We start from the raw sequence: 20,216 nt of genomic DNA, 5'->3' as shown, positions 1-20,216 counted from the left end.
CACACAGTTCTTGCAGGGTGGGGTGGGTGGAAATAAGGCAACTCCAGGAAGTGGGGGGGGGGGTGCGTGTGCGTGTGAATTGCTCCTAGACCTCCTGAAGAAGCTTCTGCTCTACATAAGAGGGAGCCGAGGCAAGGAGGGAACCGAACCATCCCGCCAGCTTCCTTCTCTTGGGGCATCTGGGTGTCTTGCGCCAGTCATAACCCAACCCAGCACCCCAATCTGAGGAGCAAAGCAGCCCCTGGTCCTGCAGAGCCCACCGGGGCTGGCATTGGGGGGGGTTTGCTGAAGTTCAAGGTCAGCTGGGGGGGATGCTGCGGCAAGGGCCCCCCTCCCCCCAAAGCCCTCCCGAAGGACATTCCAGCCATTGCTCTCTGCGGGGAAACACTGAGGCTGCCCGGGGAGAGTTGCGCTGGGGTGTCCTCGTCGTCCTAGCGGGCTCCCTTGGGTGGGGGGAAGGCCGGACCCGTGCGGGTGGCGGGACAGCGGCGAGCAGCGGAGGCGGGAGGGCTGCAGTCGGGCGTTGCACCTCGGAGCCCGGCTGGCGAGGACCGGGGTGCCGGATCCGCTGGCTGCCTGCTACGGGCCCGGCCTCACCCGCGGGGTGTCTCCGCAGAGGCAGCCATGGGGGTGCTGATGTCCCGGCGGCAGACGGTGGAGCAGGTGCAGAAGGTCAGCCTGGCCGTCTCGGCCTTCAAAGACGGGCTCCGGGAACGGCCCGCCGCCAAGCGCCCGGCCAAAGAGGCCGCCAGCCGCCGTGGGACCTTGGAAGAAGACGCCGTGCAGGAACTCCGCGAGGAGGAGGAGGGAGCGCCAGGGGGACCCTCCCGCTCGTGGGGCGGCGGGACCCGGAGCGCCGCCTGGGCGAGGCTGCGGGACGGCCGCGGCGTGGAGCCCGAAGATCTGGACCGGCCTACCTGCTTCACGCCCCCGGCCCTGGTCCGCCCCGTCCGGCCAACGTGCAAGGAAGAGCGGCTGGAGATCAGCCTGGAGCAACGCGAGCAGGTGAGCCGGGGGGGGGAAGGGGGCCCAACCAGTTCCTGCCCCAAGCCTTTCGGGGTGGGGCTGTTCCTGGGACTGACCCAGATCAAGCGGGCGAGGGTTCCTGCACCTGCTGGTCTCAAGCCCCGCCCCCACCTGTCCAGGTGTGCTTAGGAACCTGATTCCCACGGGGGGGGGGGAGGTCAGTCAGCAAAGATGCCCCCCAAGAGCCCCTGTTGTGATCAGGCCATAGACCACTTTCTCTCCTCTCCTCTCTCAACTATCAGCTGCTTGCAAGTGGTATAGGTAATGGTACGGGGTCTCCTGCTTGAGTGGGGGTTGGACTAGAAGACCTCCAAGGTCCCTTCCATGTCCGCGACTGTTAACTGGGAAGCGTCCCAGTAACTTAACAACCTGGGAGCTCTCAGGGTCGTTGGGAGCCAGATCCTAGCCAACCCATCTGAGACTGGATTTTCAAACACACACACACACACACACACACACAGAGAGAGAGAGAGAGAGAGAGAGAGAGAGAGAGAGAGATACATTGAGAGAGAGAGAGACCTCCCCAATTGGCTGCCATCCCTATAGCAACCAGCAGCGATTCCCAATTCCCTAGCTCAGACATGTCAAACACAAGGCCCGGGGGCTGGATGCAGCCCACGAAGTGGTTTCATGTGGCCCACGAAGCCACCCTGGAAACAGTGAGGGAACGGCCCCCACTGCCTTGGCCCTGGCCCAGAGACCCTCAGATCTGTCCCACTCCTGCCCGGGCCCCCATAGGCACCCTTGATGCGAACGATGTAGAGCTGGCTACGCCCACCCAGTAGGCCATACGCACTCTAGCCACGCCCACCCAGTAGGCCACACCCACCCAGGCCACACCCACCCGGCCCCCTGAGGGCAACCGCAATGTTGATGTGGCCCTCATTGAAATTGAGTTTGACACCCCTAGCTGGACTCTGCTGTGGGCAGAAGAACCCCCTTCGGTTGGCCTGGGTCTTCTTACATTTTGGTTCAGGGAAGGACTCCGCATTGCAAAAGAGGACCGGATCCTTTTCTCTCTCCAGACTCTTTAGCGGCTCAAGTGGGGTGGGGGGGTGGGGTGTCTGCCCCAGCCATTATTCCATTATTTCTTTTTTGCCCTTCTTGGCCCCTTTCCTAGTTCTGTCGGTTTCTTCCTTAAGGTGCCCAGAAAGGAAGAGAGCCATCCCGTGTAGCTTTGCTGCTCATTTGCTTCGAGGCTTCATTGTGGATCCTTCTTTCTCTTTGCAAGGATCCCTCCTCTCTTGAGGATTCCAAGCATGAAATTCCCCATTTTTGTGGAACAGCCCTGAACCTGATTGCCGTTTTCATCATTCTGTCCTCCTTCCTGACTTCAAAGTCACTTTCCAATCAGTCACGGGAGGCTCAGATCCTCTTAATGTATAAATCCAGTCTGCATCCCTTATACAGGTAGTCCTCAATGTATGACCACACTTGGGTCATAAGTCAAGGAGCCCAAAATTTCTGTTGCTAAGCGAGATAGGTTTGTAAATATTTTTCCCCCCATTTTGATCTTTCTTGCTACGGCCTTTTTCTCAAGTGAATCTCTGCAGTTGTTAAGCTAAGTTGTGAACTTAATCTGGCCTCCCCATTCACTTTGCTTATAAGAAGATGGCAAAAGGCAATCATGTGACCCTGGGACACTGTGACCGTTGAAAATAGGAGTCATTTGACAAGCGTCTGAATTTTGACGACGGTGGGAATGCTGCAACGGTTGTAAGTGTGAGAATGGAATGGAATGGAATGGAATGAGTAGAGTAGAGTAGAGTAGAGTACTATGGAATGGAACGGAACAGAACAGAACAACAGAATAGGATAGGATAGGATAGGATAGGATAGGATAGGATAGGATAGGATAGGATAGGATAGGATAGGATAACAGTTCAGAATAGAATAGAATAGAATAGAATAGAATAGAATAGAATAGAATAGAATAGAATAGAATAGAATAGAATAGAATAGAATAGAATAGAATAGAATAGAATAGAATAGAATAGAAATGGAATGAGTAGAGTAGAGTAGAGTAGAACAGAACAGAATAGAACAGAATAGAATGATCATAAGTTACTTTTTCCAGTGCCGCTGTAACTTTGAATGGTCACTAAATGAACTGTTGTAAGTTGAAGACTACCAGTACATAGTTAAATGTCTATGGAGATTCCCAGATCACAGTTATTTCTTCAGCTTCAAGAAGCTGAAGAAGCTTCTTGGATGAGAAGTGAAATGTCTTCAGAGAAAAAACAAAAAAGTCCATTTGCCTCCTGAAAAAAGCATCTTTGGGACTACCGGTACATCTTTGCCTTCAACTGCCTTTGCCTCAAAGCCCACCCATCTCTCTTCACAACCCCCTTTGGATTTGACCAGCTTGCATAAAAAAACATCCTGCTTTGCAGAATCTCCTGAGATAACAGCTGGATTTCTGCATTACTCCACACCAAATATTACCCAACCCCTCCACTCTGAGTAATATATTGTGCCAGCCCAAGCTGTGTGTGTGTGTGTGTGTGTGTGTGAGAGAGAGAGAGAGAGAGAGAGAGAGAGAGAGAGAGAGAGAGAGAGAGAGAGAGAGCTTGCTTTCCTGGCACAATTGTCTTTCAGTCCTGAAAGCAAACTCTCTCTCTCTTCATATATATCTGAGGCTGGGGAGAACAAGAAGCAATCTCTCCAGGGGCCTCATAGAAAATCCAGCCACGTCTGGAACAGGAGAAGCTCGGGATTAGGCAAATAAGCAGCCTCCGAAGGGGAAGATTTAGCTAAGAGGTTGTTTGCCCTCTCCCCCTCCCTCAGAGAATTGGCACTACCTGATGACACAGTTCTGGTGTGTTGCTTTCAGCGTTCATTGTCTAACACATCTGGAAAGTGCCAAGTTGGAAAGGCCTGCCCTTAAAAAGACCCAGTGCACAGCTGGGCGTCCTCTGTTCATTTATTCATTCCATTTCTATACCTGCCCAAATTAACCAAGTGACTCTGGGTGGCTTAAAATTCCAAAACAATTAAAAATATCAAAACAGTAAAAACAAAAGCTGAATAAATTTCTCAGCGCTGTCCCCATCAGAATCTCAAGTGTTTTGGGGAAGAGGGAGAGGGATGAACTAAGAACTGTTCATCTTTGAATGTGAACCTGCTTAAATTAGACTTTTCTGAACCAAAACAAATGGTTTATTTAGAGATAAAACATTTCTCCCATTTTGGTGCAGTTCTCCCTCGCAAAACAGCTGGAAGAAAACGAATTACTGGGTATTAATTAACACAGGAAAAAATGACTTTAGGGAGAGGGGCTTGCAAAGCAGGGGAATATTCTAGAAAAGGTCACGAAAAATATAAATGAGAAAAAGGCCTATTTTGGGGTGATATGTGACAAGAAATGGAATCACATGTGGTTGGAAGAACAAGTAGTGGAACCAACTGGAAATGCTTGGGAGAATCAGAACAACTTCCAACTGCTTCCTTCTGCCCAGAACAGAGGTCACCTTCATGCCCCAATTGGCCACAGCCGGGATCCTGAAGCTGGTGGCCCAAGAATGTGGCTTCTCTCCAGAAAAAGCCTGGAAACTCCTCTGTCTGGGGCTCTTCATTAATACCTATCCTTTTCAGAGCAAATTTAGTGGCCCCTGGCTTGACCAGTCATATTCTCTGCAGGCCCCGGGGTGTGAGGGTGGCAGTGACAATAATTAATCAGCAGAACAGAAGTTGCCTCCACCAGTTGTGGGTGCTCCAACACTGGAGGATTTTAAGAAGAGACTGGACAGCCACTTGTCCAACATGGGATAGGGCAGTGATGGCGAACCTTTTAGAGACCCAAGTGCCCAAACTGCAACCCAAAACCCATTTATTTATCGCAAAGTGCCAGGGCCGAATCAGCACTGTGGTGCCCTCAGGGGCGGCAGGGAGGTGCCTCTGAGTGCCGCCTCTGGCACACAAAACCCGGGGGCACAAAAATGGGCCACCGTGCTGCAAGGCGCAAAAACGGCCGCCGCAGCACTGCGGGCTGCAGATACAAGACGCCGCACCATGGAAGAACGGGGCAGGGCTAGTGAGTATCACGCAGGCACTAACCCCACCCCATTTGCAGCCCCGTGCACGCATGCATGCATGTAAAATGCTTCCCCCTCCCTTTTCTTCCAGTCCATCAATTGACAATGGCTGATGACCTCTGCTCTACCACTTCTGCTCAAGCTTCGCCTCCTTTGTGCTGGGCGGGGCTCCTGCTCCAGGCAGTGGTGGTGGCCTGATGGACCTGCTGCTGGTGGCAGTGGCGCGCGTGCTAACAGAGAGGGCTCTGAGTGCCACCTCTAGCACGCATGCCATAGGTTAGCCACCACTGGGATAGGGTCTCCTGCTTGTGCAGGGGGGTGGACTAGAAGAACTCCAGGGTCCCTTCCAACTCTATGATTCTGTTAATCACCAAAACAGTTTGTCTCCAAAAGTCGTGGGTGCTCCAACACTGGAGCTCTTTAAGAAGAGACTGGACAGCTACTTGCCTGTCATGGTAGAGGGTCTCCTGCTTGAGCAGGGGGCTGGTGTTCTGTACCAGCCTGCTACCGGCCCTGCAGAAAAGGCAGGGACAACCCCTCCACAAACGGCAAGAGTCTGGAACTACGCCTGCCAAATTTATAGCTACAAAAACAAACAAGACACGAACCAAGAAACCAGAGCTTTAAGAAGCATGAACCATCCGAGCGGTTGCCTTCAGCAAACCAGCCCTCCCACACATTCCCCATATATAGAGTTCAGGCCGTGGCTTCTCTCTGCATCCTTCCAAGAAGCCCCATTGCCTTCCTCTGTTTACTCCTAATTGACTGCCTCCTGCGTCCAGCGTCCTTGAACAGGGCCAGCTGTGGGTCATCTTCATCCACACTGTCAGGCTCACACAGCTGGGTCTCCATGGTGACCAAGTGGGAGGGGCCTGCCTGAGGGCTATCATCAGCAAGATCTTCAACCCCCTCAGCAAGGTCTTCAACACCCCCCTCCTCCTCTGAGTCGTCCGACCCAACTGCCGAACCCACAGGCTCACCCTGAATCACAACAGCTGGATTAGAAGACCTCCAAGGTCCCTTCCAGCTCTGTTGTCCCGAGTCCTCTCCTTGCTCTTTCTTGGCATTGGCCAATCCAAAGTTCAGAGGCTCGTCTGTGCCAGGAGCCCCAAAGAGGCTCGCCCACCTGGGCTGGGTTCTCAGGACCGGAAGGCCCTTCCCGGATCTTTCCCAGCCCTCCTTCCCCCTGCAGGTGACCAACGAGGAGATGTGTGAAGTCTGTGAGGTGTGGACGGCAGACAGCCTTCTACCCTGCCGGGTGTGCACCAAGGTCTATCATGACGGCTGCCTGCGGCGCATGGGCCTGCTCTCCCCGGACGAGGCCTCGGAGGCCATTGAGGCGGCCCACTCCACCGTCGGCTGGAGCTGCTACCACTGTGTAAGCCATGGGGCTGGGAGGGGGGCTACAGCAGCTTACCGTGGCCAGCTTACTGCGGCCCACTCACCTGGCCAGCTCGGTGTGGGACCACTCACCGCAGGACAAGAGTTACCTTAATATAGGTATAGGGTTTCCTGCCTGAGCAGGGGGTTGGACTAGATGACCTCCAAGGTCCCTTCCAACATTATTATTATTATTATTATTATTATTATTATTATTATTATTATTATTATTATTATTATTATTATTATTATATCAAAGAAGTAGTGGAATAGAACCATGAAAGGAAGTATGCCAAAGGAGGGAGGAGATGAAATGTGAATGACAGCAATTAAAATATATTTTTTAAAAAATATTTTAAATAATTACATTGAATTGTTGAATTGTCCCGTAGCAAGATGGCCCATTCCGCTGGGAGGGGAGCAGGGAGGCCACGGAGGGACTGAGCTGGGCTGGACTTGCCAGACCCCTTTTGGGAGACTGGTGCCAAGAAGGATTTGGGGGAATGGGACAGGGGTAGGGAATGGCAGAGGGGAGAGTCGGGGGGGCGGGAATATATGGTGGTAGAGGCAAGGTGCATTTAGTTATGGGAAGATATGGAGGGGAGGGAGAGAGTCGGAATAGGTCAGGGGTAGGCAACCTTGGCTTTTTTATGACTCGTGGACTTCAACTCCCAGAATTCCTGAGCCAGCATGGCTCAGCTTGGAAATTCTCCCTTTCCCCTCAGCATGGCTGGCTCAGGAATTCTGGGAGTTGAAGTCCACAGGTGGTAAAAGGGCCGGAGTTGCTGAGCCCTGATTTGGAGGACAGCAGGGCACGGCTGCAAAACAAGGTGCTTGGGAAATGGGTGGGGCAGGTGGTGGGGTGGGGAGGCTGTCCAGTAGCCCATCCAGAAGGCACCGGGGGGGGGGGGAAGCTGATTGGCAGACCATCCAGCTATCCAGGGCCGTGGGGGGCAACCAAGAAGGGTCAGCAGGCACCCGCCTTTCTCTCCCCCCATGGCGGGTACACAGTCCTAAAAAGGGCCAGCTATGTTGTAACCTCAAACATTTCCTTTTTTCCTGGCAGGATAACCTGAACTCGCTGCTCACGGAAGAGGAGATGAGTTCTCTCTCTGATGCCTTCCGGCAGACCAGCATCTCGCCTGGTAAGGCTGGCAGGAGTGGCCCCCAGACCCGTTTAGGGCAGAGGTGGAGCACTGGCAGAGGGGTCCCTTTCACAGGGCAGAGACATCCCCCCCCCATCTGCTTCAAGAAGTGGTTGAGGACGGGGAGGGATGGTCCCTAAACCCCGTCTCAGCCAAGAGATGGGGGAAGGTTGGGAGGGGCTTTCTCTCTCATTGGTGGACAGAGGACTTGGGGAAGGGGCTCCCGCAGGGGCTTCTTTGCCTTGGGGGAGATCAGGAGCCTCCTCTGACCATGATTTGGGTGGGGGGGGGGGCTGTTTCCACAGAGAATACTCTGACCCTGGAGGACTTCTTGCGCTACAAGGGCCTGGCAGGGCAGCCCAGCAGTGAGGAAGAAAAAGAACGCCACAGCCTGCAGTTTGCAGCCCTGGACCCCGGGCAGAAGGGCCACATCGCCTGGGCGGACTTCCTCTCCCATGAGTCCCTGCTGCTGCTGCAGAGAACGCGCACGCAGGTGGGGGGGCCTCTCGTGGAGGGGCTGCAGAGCAGGAAGGAAACACACACACACACACATACACACACACACACACACGGAGCAGCTCAGCTCCCAGGCAAAGAGGCTTGTTCCCAATCTTGGGAGTGGGGGCGGCGGTCATCTTTTCTCCCACATCCTCTCCTAGAAGTGAGCGAGGGCCCATTATCCCTGCAAAGGCCAGAAGATTTGGGTGGGGGTCCCGCGCCCTCCGTGCAGCCTCTCCTGCTTTGCTTCCCTCCCCAGGAGGGGCTGCTACACCTGTTGACGGGCAAGGAGAGGGAGCGGGCACGGGAGGCCTTCCTGACCCTAGACCGGCACAGGGAGGGGCTCATCAGCCAGGAGGAGAGCCAGCGCTCCCATCACACCTGGTTCCGAAAACGGCATCCGGGGGCACCCCCCTCCATCGCCAGGTAAGACCTTGGCAGGTGAGGGGTGGGTTACCCGTGGGCCCCCGTGGCTGGCTGGCTGTCACTGCGGGCAGTTTCGACAGCTGGTTTCTCTCACTGGCCAGTTGCCACCATAGCAGGGCTCTCCACACTGGGCAACATTAAGACTTGGGGATTTCAATAATTCCCAGAATTCCTCAGCCAGCCTGGCAACATTAAGACTTGGGGATTTCAATAAATCCCAGAATTCCTCAGCCAGCATGGCAACATTAAGACTTGGGGATTTCAGTAATTCCCAGAATTCCTCAGCCAGCATGGCAACATTAAGACTTGGGGATTTCAATAAATCCCAGAATTCCCCAGCCAGCATGGCAACCTTAAGACTTGGGGATTTCAACAACTCCCAGAATTCCCCAATTCTGGGAGTTGAAGTCCACAAGCCTTAAAGTGGCCAGGCTTGGCACTGCCTGCCCTTGACCCATGTGGGCTGCCATGGTGGGATGGCCACAAGAGCCGAGTGGGAGGCAGGTGGGGACACAGCTGGACCAAGCAATGCAAGCCCACCTTATGCCCAAGTAATCGGGACATTACAGGTGGTCCTTGACTTACGACCTGCCACTTAGCGGCCATTGGAAGTTACTTTGGACCCTCCAAAGGGACTTCACACCCAGTTCTGACTGCCACACACTCACACCCCGCAGCCCACAGTTGCAGGACTGCATTGTGTTAGGCTTGGCAACAGATGCACATTTGGAATTGTTTGTAGCATCCCACAATCATGTGACCGCGATTTCAAATGTTTTTGCCAAAAGCCAGCATTGATGCCGACTTCCATTAAAACACCCCCTAGCAATGGGTTCATTTAACAACTGCTGTGTTCGCTTATTGAGCAGAAAAGGTCCTAAAATGTAATTGGGTCGTCTGATGACCTGCTTTACACAATGGTCATAATCTATGACCGTAATTGCCAGGCTCAGTTATGATCGCAAGTCAAAGAAGGCAGAATGCCGGCATGGTTTCTTTCGGGAGGGGGGGAGCCCATCCTGACCCACACACACCAGCTGAGCAGCAGCTATAGAAGAAGCCCTCATATCCCCACCACCACCGCCCTTTATGCTGGGATGAGTTGTGGCCAATTGGCTGATCCAGCCAGCTTCTCTCCGGACTAGGAGTCCCCTAATCCTGGGCCTGGGTCTGAGTGTGGCTCTCTTTCAGAGTCAGCCAGGTGGAGCCCGTCTCTGAAAGCGGAAGCCACAGGCAGGAAGACAAAGAGGTGCTCAATGAAGAGCAGAAGAAACCAAGGTAAGTGCAGAGACCCTTCCCAAAAGATGCCTCCCAAAAGTGAGGGGTCCGGGCAGTGCTGCGGGCCAGGGATCGTGGCCAGTTGCAGCCAAAGAACCTCTGGATGTCCACAGTCCCCCTGGAGCAAGGCACTCTCACTTCCCCTAGAGCAGGGGTCTTCAAACTCGGCCCTTTTATGACTCATGTACTTCAACTCCCAGAATTCCTCAGCTAGCATGTCTGGCTGAGGAATTCTGGGAGTTGAAGTACATGAGTCATAAAAGGGCCGAGTTTGAAGACCCCTGCCCTAGAGTCAAAGCTGCTCCTGCATTGTAAGCAAGCCTAGGTTTAGAATAATTTGAATAATAAACAGAATAGCAACCCAGGTGCTTGTACTGGATAGAGCCCCAACCAGCCCCGTTGACTGAGAGATCTGTAGTAAACCACGTAGCAAGACCGTGTTCTTCTCAGTGGGTTACTTTCCCGTCTGACGGTTCTCCTGGTACCACCTGGAGTGCTTTGAGCTGTGGTGCTAAGGAGATCCCCTTTCCACCAGCCCTGGAGGTGGGGAGGGGGGAGTGAATGTCTTGCCCCAAATCAAGAAATGCAGAATTTAAGCAGCCTTTTGCATTAAGGATATTGGATAACGTTACGGGTGAGGATGGCTTTAGTGAGGTGTTTCTATATCAGGCCAATGAAGTCAGATCTTTGTGTAACTTTGGCTTTTAGCAATATTTCTAGCCTGTCCTAATACTGAAGGACTCTGGACAGTGAATCCTAAAGCTTAAACCAGGGGTTTAGACCAGGGTCTCCAAACCTGGAAACTTTTAAGACTTGCTTAAAAACTTAAGATCAGAGGTCTCCAACTTGGCAACTTTAAAGACTGGTGGACCTCAACTCCCGGAATTTCCCAGCGATCAACCCTGGCTAAGGAATTCTGGGAGTTGAAGTCCACCCGTCTTAAAAGTTGTCAAGTTTGGAGACCCCTGGTTTAGACTAGGTATGTAGGAAAACATATCAGAAAAACAGGGAAGACACGGTTACATACACACAGTGCTTTTTTTGTAAAAGAAAAAGGTGCCGGAACTCACGCATGTCATACAACCCGCCTTGCTTACCCTACAAAGGTTCCATCCAAAAAAGGTGCCGGAACTCCGTTCTGAGCGTTCTATGAGAAAAAAAGCCCTGCATACACAAATTCCAAATAAAATTAACAATCTAGGTAACCTAAGTTACTTACGCCTCCCTGACTTAGCCACTCTGGCCCTGCATGAATAAGATACAAGGTTCAGTACAGGTTGGCAACACCTGGGAAAGAACGGAGCTGCCGAAAGATTGTCAGGGTCCCCAGCTTGGATGTTGGCAGGCAGGTTTGTTATTGTTGGTCTTTTATGTTCCTTCTTCCAATTTATGGAGCAAGGAGGGTAAGTGAAAGGCGTCTTCTTTGGGGAAATTGAGAGTTGCTTTGCCCAGGTGGGTGAAAATATGCTCTGGATGTAGTCAGCAATTCAAAAATTTATTCTGGACACAAATCCACTTTTTCCCTAATAGTGGACTAAATGAGCTTCTGTGAGAGGTTTTTAAGGAAACAAATCTGGATTCCGTTTAATGGGACGCGCTGGCTCAGTGGGTTAGGACGCTGAGCTTGTCGATCAGAAGGTCGGCAGTTTGGCGGGTCGAATCCCGAGCGCCGCGTAGCAGAGTGAGCGCCTGTTACTCGTCCCAGCTTCTGCCAACCTAGCAGTTCGAAATTACGTAAAAAGTGCAAGTAGAAAAATAGGGACCACGACGGTGGGGAAGGTAACAGCGTTCCGTGCGCCTTTGGCGTCTAGTCATGCCGGCCACATGACCACGGAGACATCCTCGGACAAGCGCTGGAAACGACTAGCACGCATGTGCGGGGGAACCTTTACCTCATAACCTATGAAGTGCTTTAGGAGGTGCTGTAGTTCCATAATGAATATTAGGTGGTTATCCTAGCACCCCACTTTCCGGACAGTCAGAGCAATTAATCAGTAGAACAGAAGTTGCCTCCAGAAGTTGTGAGCGCTCCGTCGCTGGAGGTTTTTAAGAAGAGACTAGACAGCCACTTGTCTGAAATGGTATAGGCAGGGTCTCCTGCCTTAGCAGGGGATTGGACTAGATGACCTCCAAGGTCCTTTCCAATTCCGTTGTTCTATTATTCTGAGCCAGGACAGGCTTGTCAGCTGATCTAGAGGCCAACATTTCATGAGCAGAATCCCCACAAGTGTCCCACCGTTAGCCACACGTGGAACACCTCTCTCCCTGGGGGCCGCCTCTACCTTGGGGTCTGCTAGCGAGAGGAGTCGTTGCTGACAATTAGCTAAGCCTCGTTAGGAATTGAGATGAGGCACCGGCGTTGCCATGGGAACAGTTGGCAGCAGAGCAAGCTGTGAATCTTCAGAGGCGTGGGAGGGACGGCACCTGGCTCAGTCGGGCGGGCAGCTGTGGTCAAGAAGGAGGCACACAGAGAAAAGGGTTCCTGCTGGAGATGGAAATCTGTGGTCAGGGAAGGACCCAGAGAAGGCTAGACTGCCCCGCTGTTCAATTCATTCCACCACCCACCCGCCATTTTCATGGCGGGTGCTCTTCCCCACCTGCCGGCTCCCCCACTCAGGCCTGAGGAAGATCCACAGGAGACATGTGGAGATGCCCGCCTCCATGCCTCCAGGCACTGAAGCATCTTGAAAATGCACCCCTCTAGCGTGGTCTGGTTGTTGCCCAAGCCTTGGAGAAGCCTGCAAAGTATGGAGTCCTGGATCTGTGGTTGGTTTCCAGCAATGTGTAAGATGCCTCTTCCTTCGTAGTGGTGGTGATTAATCAGTCCAAGTTTAATCAAAGCCCAGGACTACCAGCAGAGCAGCAAGGAGTGCTTGAGTTGCTGAGTCTCAATTTTTTTAGTTTGTTAGAAAGGATATCTAATAAATTGCTTTTTTCTATAGGTAGTCCTCGACTTACAGCAGTTCGTTTAGTGACCATTCAAAGTTACAACGGCGCTGAAAAGTCACTTAGAACCGTTTCTCACACTTACGACTGTTGCAGCATCCCCGTAGTCAAAATTAAGGCACTTGGCAACTGGCTGGTATTTATGACGGTGTCCTGGGATCGCGTGATCCCCTTTGGGGAACTTCTGGCAAGCAAAGTCCATGGGGAAGCCAGACTCACTTAACAACCGTGTGATTAAGTTAACGACTGCAGTGATTCACCTAACAACTGTGGCAAGAAAGGTCATAAAATGGGGCCAAATTCACTTAACATCTGTCTCGCTTAGCAACATAAATTTTGGGCTCAATTGTGGTCGTAAGTCGAGGACTCCCTGCAACGCAGGAGGCAGAAGCCCACGCCTGTCCTCAGCCATTTTTGCTCTCTTTGGCAGTCTCTCCTGAGAACTGGCATATCCCACATGCTACGTTTCTACCAGCATAAACGGATTAACTGGCCTCTACAGGTTTCTCCACCATTAATGTCTTTAAAATTTTATGCAAGGATCCACAAATTCGTTTTCTTGGTCTGCTTCCCCATCATTTCAGTAAAATGTGCAGTCGCTCCCTCCATTTTCACCGTCTAACACAGGACTCTTCAAACCTGGCCCTTTTATGACTTGTGGACTTCAACTCCCAGAATTCCTCAGCTAGGCACAAGTGCCTGGCCGATGAATTCTGGGAGTTGAAGTCCACAAGTCATAAAAGGGCCAAGTTTGAAGACCCCTGGTCTAACACGACTACGTTGTCCTTTGGTAAATTACTGTTCAGCTGCTTGCACCTCTTGGCCTGGCAAAGCCCGGGCAAAAATGATTTATGATCCCAGCCAGCAAAATGGCGTCATCCATGCACCCCCACCAATGCACCTCTGCTCTTACCACAAGTGTCCCTCACATGTTTGTCCATTGATATATTAAGCAATCAGGCGGACATCCCACACCTTTATCTAACTACCCCAAGGAGACATTCTTAAATCTAGAGACCACCTTGCAAATCAAGTTGACCACATCTTCCCGCCGTGTGCACCAGCCGCCAAAAAAGCTAACACAATCCTTGGTTGTATAAACAGAGGCATAGATTCAAGATCACCTCAACTTCTAGTGTAGCTTTACAAAGCCTTGTTAAGACCACAATGCATCTGGTTTTGGTCATCACAATACAAAAAAGATGTTGAGACTCTGGAAAGAGAAGAGCAACAAAGATGATTAGGGGCTGGAGGGTGAAACATAGAATGAACGGTTGCAGGAGCTGGGTATATCTAGTCTAGACAAAAGAAGGACTAGGAGTGACATGATAGCAGTCTTCCAATATTTGAGGGGCTGCCACAAAGAAGAGGGGTTCAACCTATTTTCCAAAGCACCTGAAAGCAGGACAAGAAGCAACAGATTGGAAACTAATCAAGAAGAGAAACAACCTGGAATTAAGGAGAAACTTCCTAACAGAACAGTTAACCAGTGGAACAGCTTGCCTCCAGAAGTTGTGGATGCTTTAAAAAAACTGGACAGGCACTTGTCTGGAATGGTCTAGCTAGGGGTCTACTTGAGCAATGGTTTGGACTAGAAGACCTCCAGGGTTCCCCTCAGCTCTATTCTGATTGAGGGGCATGTTGTGTGCTGACAGAACTCAGCCTTGACTTCTCCTTAGATTACAGATATTCTTAAGGAGTCTGGTAGAACAATTTCCAACAAAAAAAAATTAAAAAGTTTATTTTTTTAATCTACCTTTTAAGATATGCTCCTGGGGGTGTCCCCTTCATGGATTACTGCCTTGTCGTGGCGAAGGGGCTTGTGTAATTCAACCCTGACTGCTCTTTAGAAGGCCAGATCCGCATATAAGTCCCAAAAATAAATAAATAAATAAATAAATAAATAAATAAATAAATAAATAAATAAATAAATAAATAAATAATACTTTGGCCACCTAATGAGAAGGAAGGACTCATGGAGAAGAGCCTAATGCTGGGAAAGATTGAGGGCAATAGAAGAAGGGGACGACAGAGAATGAGGTGGCTGGATGGAGTCACTGAAGCAGTAGGCGTGAGCTTAAAGGGACTCCAGAAGATGGTAGAGGACAGGGAGGCCTGGAGGAACATTGTCCATAGGGTCGCGATGGGTTGGACACGACTTCGCAACTAACAACAACAACAACCTGGGGGTGTGTGGTGTGTTATTGTCAGTGTTTGTTAGATGCATCACTTGTGAACTGCTTTTCTTTAAAAGAGAGAGAGAGAGAGCAGATGGCACCAGGCCAGTCCCAGCTCTGGCCATGCGTCCCTAGCCTCAAACAATGGGGCATCACTCAAACTTATGTACGGTCACTCATGCGCTCGTGACCTCTCGCCTAGACTACGGTAACGCTCTCTACATGGGGCTTCCCTTGAAGACTACTCGGAGGCTCCAACTGGTACAGAATGCGGCCGCAAGAGTTGTCTTGGGAGTTTCCCGGTACTCCCATGTTACACCTTTGCTCCGTGAGCTGCATTGGTTACCAGTTGTCTTCCGGGTAAGGTTCAAGGTTTTGGTTATGATCTTTAAGTCCTTACATGGCATGGGTCCGGGTTACCTCGGGGACCACCTGCTGCCGGCGTCGACTCCCCTCCGCCCTGTGCGCGCCCACAGAGAGGGCCTCCTCAGGGTGCCTCCTGTCAAGGAATGTCGACTGGTGGCCCCCAGGGGGAGGGCCTTCTCTGTGGGTGCTCCGGCATTATGGAACCAACTGCCGGCTGAGCTCCGGATGGCATCAGACCTCCGATCCTTCCGTCGCGGGTTGAAGACCCATTTATTTGAACTAGCGGGTCTGGCCTGATGGGGGTATATGGGTTTTTATAGGCTGTTTTATTATTCTTGTTTTAACTTGGGCATTGATTTAATTGTCTTTTAATTTTTGTATTGTCATTTTATATTTATGCCCTGTGAACCGCCCTGAGTCCCTTTGGGAGAAGGGCGGTATAGAAATCTCAATAAATTAAATTAAATTAAACTGGGCACTGTCCTCCCCTTGCTTGGCAGAGGGACTGGAGCCAGCCTCATCTCATCTCTGGTTGTCCCAAGGGTGCTTTTTCCAAAAGACCACTGGACTTTCTTGGGTTTTTTTTTCTCCTTCAAAAACATTTCACTTCTCATCCAAGAAACTTTTTTCACTTCTGACGGACTTGATTTCCCCACCAGTCAATTAGAACCGAAGAAGCTTCTTGGATGAGAAGCAATTTTTTTTAACAAAACAAAAAAAGAAAGTCTGGTTGTCTTTTGGAGAAAACCCCTTTGGGACCACCGTGGCCTCCAGAGACACTCACCCCGGTTGTCTCCCTGTTTTGTCCACCACAGGACCGTCACCTGGCCGGCCTTTTTGAGAGAAAGCACGGTTTACATCCTCGCAGCCCGACCCAACAGTGCCGCCATCCATCTGAAGCCACTGATGTGAGGCCGTTTGGCGGAGACGGGAGAAGGCCAAAAATTGTGCCTCCTTCGATGCAACAAAGGAAGGAGCTACTTGCCATCATGACGCACACTGGACTGGCTGCCCCCAAAGTGCCGGAGTCCCCTCAGGAGCTGCATCCCATGCGAGGACAATCGCAGGAGGGCTGATGGAAGCATCTTTGCCCACCGGGCTACGGATCCTCCACTCTCTCTCTATCTCTCTCTCTCAGTCCATACAGTCTCCCGTGGGCACAGAATGTGGGCTGAAGCGGGGGGGGGGGAAGAGGCCTCTTTTCACACTGATTTTAGCATCCTCTCTGGGGAGCCAGATGCCAGAGCAGCCTCCAGGTTCCTTCCGCTTCCCCTTTGGTTTTTCGGTTTGTTTGTCTGTTTGTGGTCTTCTAAAGGGATTCTGACAGCATCCTGGCATCTGGAAACGAAACGCGAGCATCTGTCAGCCCTCTTCTCTTCCGCCCAGCAAGGCCAAGCTGTTTTCTGACTGGTCGAGATGGATGGAGCTCAGCGGCTTTCTGGCTTTGAGTGGCCAACAGAGAGACACAAACCGAGGCCAGCATGACTGCAGACTCTGGTTTCTGGCTGGCCAAGGAAAGCAGGCCACGGCATGCTGGATTGTTTTGGCTCCAGTGGAACCAAAGGCCTTCATCCTGGAGCTTCTGGGGGCTTGCCTGGGAACCAGCTTCACCCATTACATCCCCTTCCCTTCGCTGGTGCTTGTTACTGGTCTTCAGCTGAGAAGCATCTTTGCCACTACCTTTTCCGAAGGAAAGTGGGGCCAGGTGGTTCCCAAGTTTTGAGACATGTCTGCTGGCCCATCCATGTCAAATCTAACCCTGGCATAGTCTGGCAGCCCCCATTTAGCGGTTGCATTTTGTGTCCCCCCCCTCTTTCCCTCGCCAATACAGGAGGAGCTGATCCCACCCAGAGGAGCCAAATGACTTTTTCATTTCTCGCTAAGAACCGCTTTTCCTTCGGAGAGCGTCTGCCCTGGAGCTGAGCCCCAGACTTCCTGTCCTGCTGGTCGAGAAGGTGCCCACCTGCCAGGGAAGCAGCGTTGCCAGCCAGGGAAGCCCCCTCCCCACCTTGGGTTTGTTTGCACCCAAGAATCAAAGGGACCCACCAATATGATTTGCCTCTACTTTTCCAGCCCTTCCTCCAGTCTCTTGGGGGGAGGGGGTTGAAATGTTAGGGAAGTCATTGACTGTATTGGGGGGAGGGGGAGGGGCTTAGAAGCCTTCATCATTTGCAGGCAATTAAAGGGGGTCAGGTTGGAATCCCAAGTCCCTCGGACCTCAGAGCCAAGGGGGCAGGGTAGGCCCTGTGGTCAGGCTTCCTGTACAGGTAGTCCTCGACTTACAACAGTTCATTTACTGGCCATTCAAAGTTAAAAAAACAATGTCTAACGGCCGTTTTTCATACTTACGACCATTGCAGCGTCCCCGTGGTCATGAGATCAAGCTTCAGAGGCTTGGCAACTGTCATGTACTTACGACGGTTGCTGTGTCCCAAGGTCACCGGATTCCCCTTTTGCGACTTCTGACCAGCAGAGTCAATGGGGAAGCCAGATTCACGTCACAACCGTGTTACTCACTTCTCAGCTGCAGCAATTCACTTAGCAATTGAGGCAAGGAAGGTCGTAAAATGGGGCAAAATTCGCTGAACCGGTTTCTCACTTAGCAGCGTGAATTCTCGGCTCAGTGGCGGTCACAAGTCGAGGACTACCAGTGTTGAGGCTCAGTTCGGCTAATCCTAAGAGCCTGGCAGCTCGTGCAGGTCCTGCCTGAACATCAACACCCCTGGGTGAACAGCTGGTGAATCCCTGCCTGAGGTCCCGGCTTAGTCCCTCCACAGCCTGCCTGCCTGCAGTGGCCATTCTCCTTTTGTGGGAGAAGGGGGAATCCCGAGCTGCTCCTTGCAGAATTCCCATTTGGTTGGGTTCAAAGGGGAAAAGAACTCCAGATCAAAGCCATAACATTGTCCTAGGCCAGGGATAGGCAACCTTGGCTCTTTTATGACTCGTGGACTTCCACTCCCAGAATTCCTGAGCCAGCCATGCTGAGGGGAAAGGGAGAGGTTTCCAAGCTGGGCCATGCTGGCTCAGGAATTCTGGGAGTTGAAGTCCACGAGTCATAGAGATGCCAAGGTTGGCCTAGCCCAGGGGTAGGCAACCCTGGCTCTTTTATGACTCGTGGACTTCAACTCCCAGAATTCCTGAGCCAGCCACGCTGAGGGAAAAGGGAGAGGTTTCCAAGCTGAGCCGTGCTAGCTCAGGAATTCTGGGAGTTGAAGTCCATGAGTCATAAAAGAGCCAAGGTTGCCTACCCCTGGCCTAGGCCAGCCTCAGAAGAAAACCTTGGTCCATTGGGAAGCAGCTGGTTCTCTGGGCTGAAGTTAAGGAGGGAGGGAGTCTCTCCTTTCCAGCAAGATAGATTGTCATGTGGAGGATCAGAGGAAACTTTAGGTGGTTTACCTGCCTCCCCATAACCCCAATGGAAATCTGAGATACAGGTAGTCCTCAACTTACAACAGTTCTTTTAGTGACTGTTCCCACAACAGCCTTGAAAAAACTTAAGTTATGGCTGGTTTTCACATGACCGTTGCAACAGCCCCCTGGTCACGCGATCAAAATACAAACGCTTGGCAACTGACTCCTATTTATGACGGTTGCAGCGTCCTGGGGTCACGCGATCCCCTTTTGCAAACTTCTGAAAGCAAAGTCAATGGGAAATCCAGATCCACTTAACAACCGTGTTACTAACTTTAAACAACTGTGGTGATCCGCTTAACAACCGTGGCGAGAAAGGTCGTAAAACAGAGCAAAGCTCACTTAAGCAATGTCTCGATTAGCAACTAAAATTTGGGCCTCTGTTGTGGTTGATAGTCAAGGGCTATCTGTACTTTTCCATTTCTGCTGCTCTTTGGCAGGGGTGTCCACAGGGCATGGTCAAAAAGTCAAGATGACAGCCGGAACATTATGATTGAAACTCCACATAAAAAAGGTGGAATTTTGATCACACCATCCTGGCCACTCCTAAGCCATCATTCTATGTCTCCCTAGGAAAAGTTACTTGCCTTTCCCGGATGGGGGTTTAAGGCCTTGGAGGCCTGGCTGTCCTTGCTGCTGATTGTGCCTCCTGACTGCCTCCTCCTTCCAAGAACCATGTTGCAGGATCAGGCCAAAAGCCACCTGCCCTCCAGGACAAGCAACCAAAGACCAAGCAGAGGCTGGTGATGACCACAACAGCCAAGGCCTTGGCAGCTGGAAGCGGGAGGCTGGCTGCTCCCACCTGTCTCTCCAAGGAGTCTTCCTGGGGTTGTGAGACCAGAAGGGGAAGACCCCAGTACTTAAACGTCTGTGGAGATTCTCCATCCTCCAGGTCATGGCTGTCCCAAAGGTGCTTTTTCCACTTTCTTGGTTTTTTCCTTTGAAAACATTTCTCTTCTCATCCAAGAAGCTTCTTCAGCTCTGATTGACTGGTGGAGTCATCTGGTCTCTGAGGGTTGGTCATTAGCTTTCAAGCCATTAAGGCAGAAGCTCGACCTACCCTGAGGGCAAAACAAACCCACACACAAACTGGGCAATTGGTATACACAATGCAGTGCAGCGAGACGTGCAGACCTGGTACATTGGGGAAACAAAACAACCACTTCACAAACACGTAGCACAATACGGGTGAAGAAACCCATCAGGACAAGCCCATCTGCATCTGAAAAACAAGGATCGCTCTTTTGAAGACAGCAAAGTCCACATTCTGGACAGAGAGGACCCCGGGTTTGCAAGAGGGGTGAAAGGGGTCATCCAAATTAAGAGTGAACAGAGGGGGAGGGATACAACACCACCCCTCTCCTGTTCACACCCATTTGCACTATTCAAGTGACCCTCAGGGCACAGATAAACTTCCAAGTGGCCTCAAACAACTCTCAGAAAGAACCAGATGACTGCAAGGAATATAGATCCTTCCATTCCCCACCATTCAGTTAGAACTGAAGAATCCTCCTGGGTGAGAAGCGAAA

General features: G+C 51.5%; 1 protein-coding gene across 1 annotated transcript; it reads left to right on the top strand.

The window, feature by feature from the left end:
- Nucleotides 1-624: 624 nt before the first annotated feature.
- PHF24 (PHD finger protein 24) lies at nt 625-16,188 on the top strand (the record flags this gene model as incomplete). The annotated part of the gene is made up of 7 exons (XM_083353534.1): nt 625-1,005; nt 6,253-6,438; nt 7,507-7,585; nt 7,891-8,078; nt 8,343-8,509; nt 9,701-9,787; nt 16,092-16,188. The coding sequence occupies 7 exons, from the start codon at nt 625-627 to the stop codon at nt 16,186-16,188; spliced, it is 1,185 nt and encodes a 394-aa protein (XP_083209660.1).
- Between the last annotated feature and the right edge of the window lie 4,028 nt (nt 16,189-20,216).

This window comes from Vipera ursinii, assembly GCF_947247035.1.
Source record: "Vipera ursinii genome assembly, chromosome: 2".
In the NCBI taxonomy this organism is placed as follows: Eukaryota; Metazoa; Chordata; class Lepidosauria; order Squamata; family Viperidae; genus Vipera; species Vipera ursinii.
The sequence above is the reverse complement of the archived record's forward strand: the minus strand, read 5'-3'. Positions and strand labels throughout refer to the sequence as shown.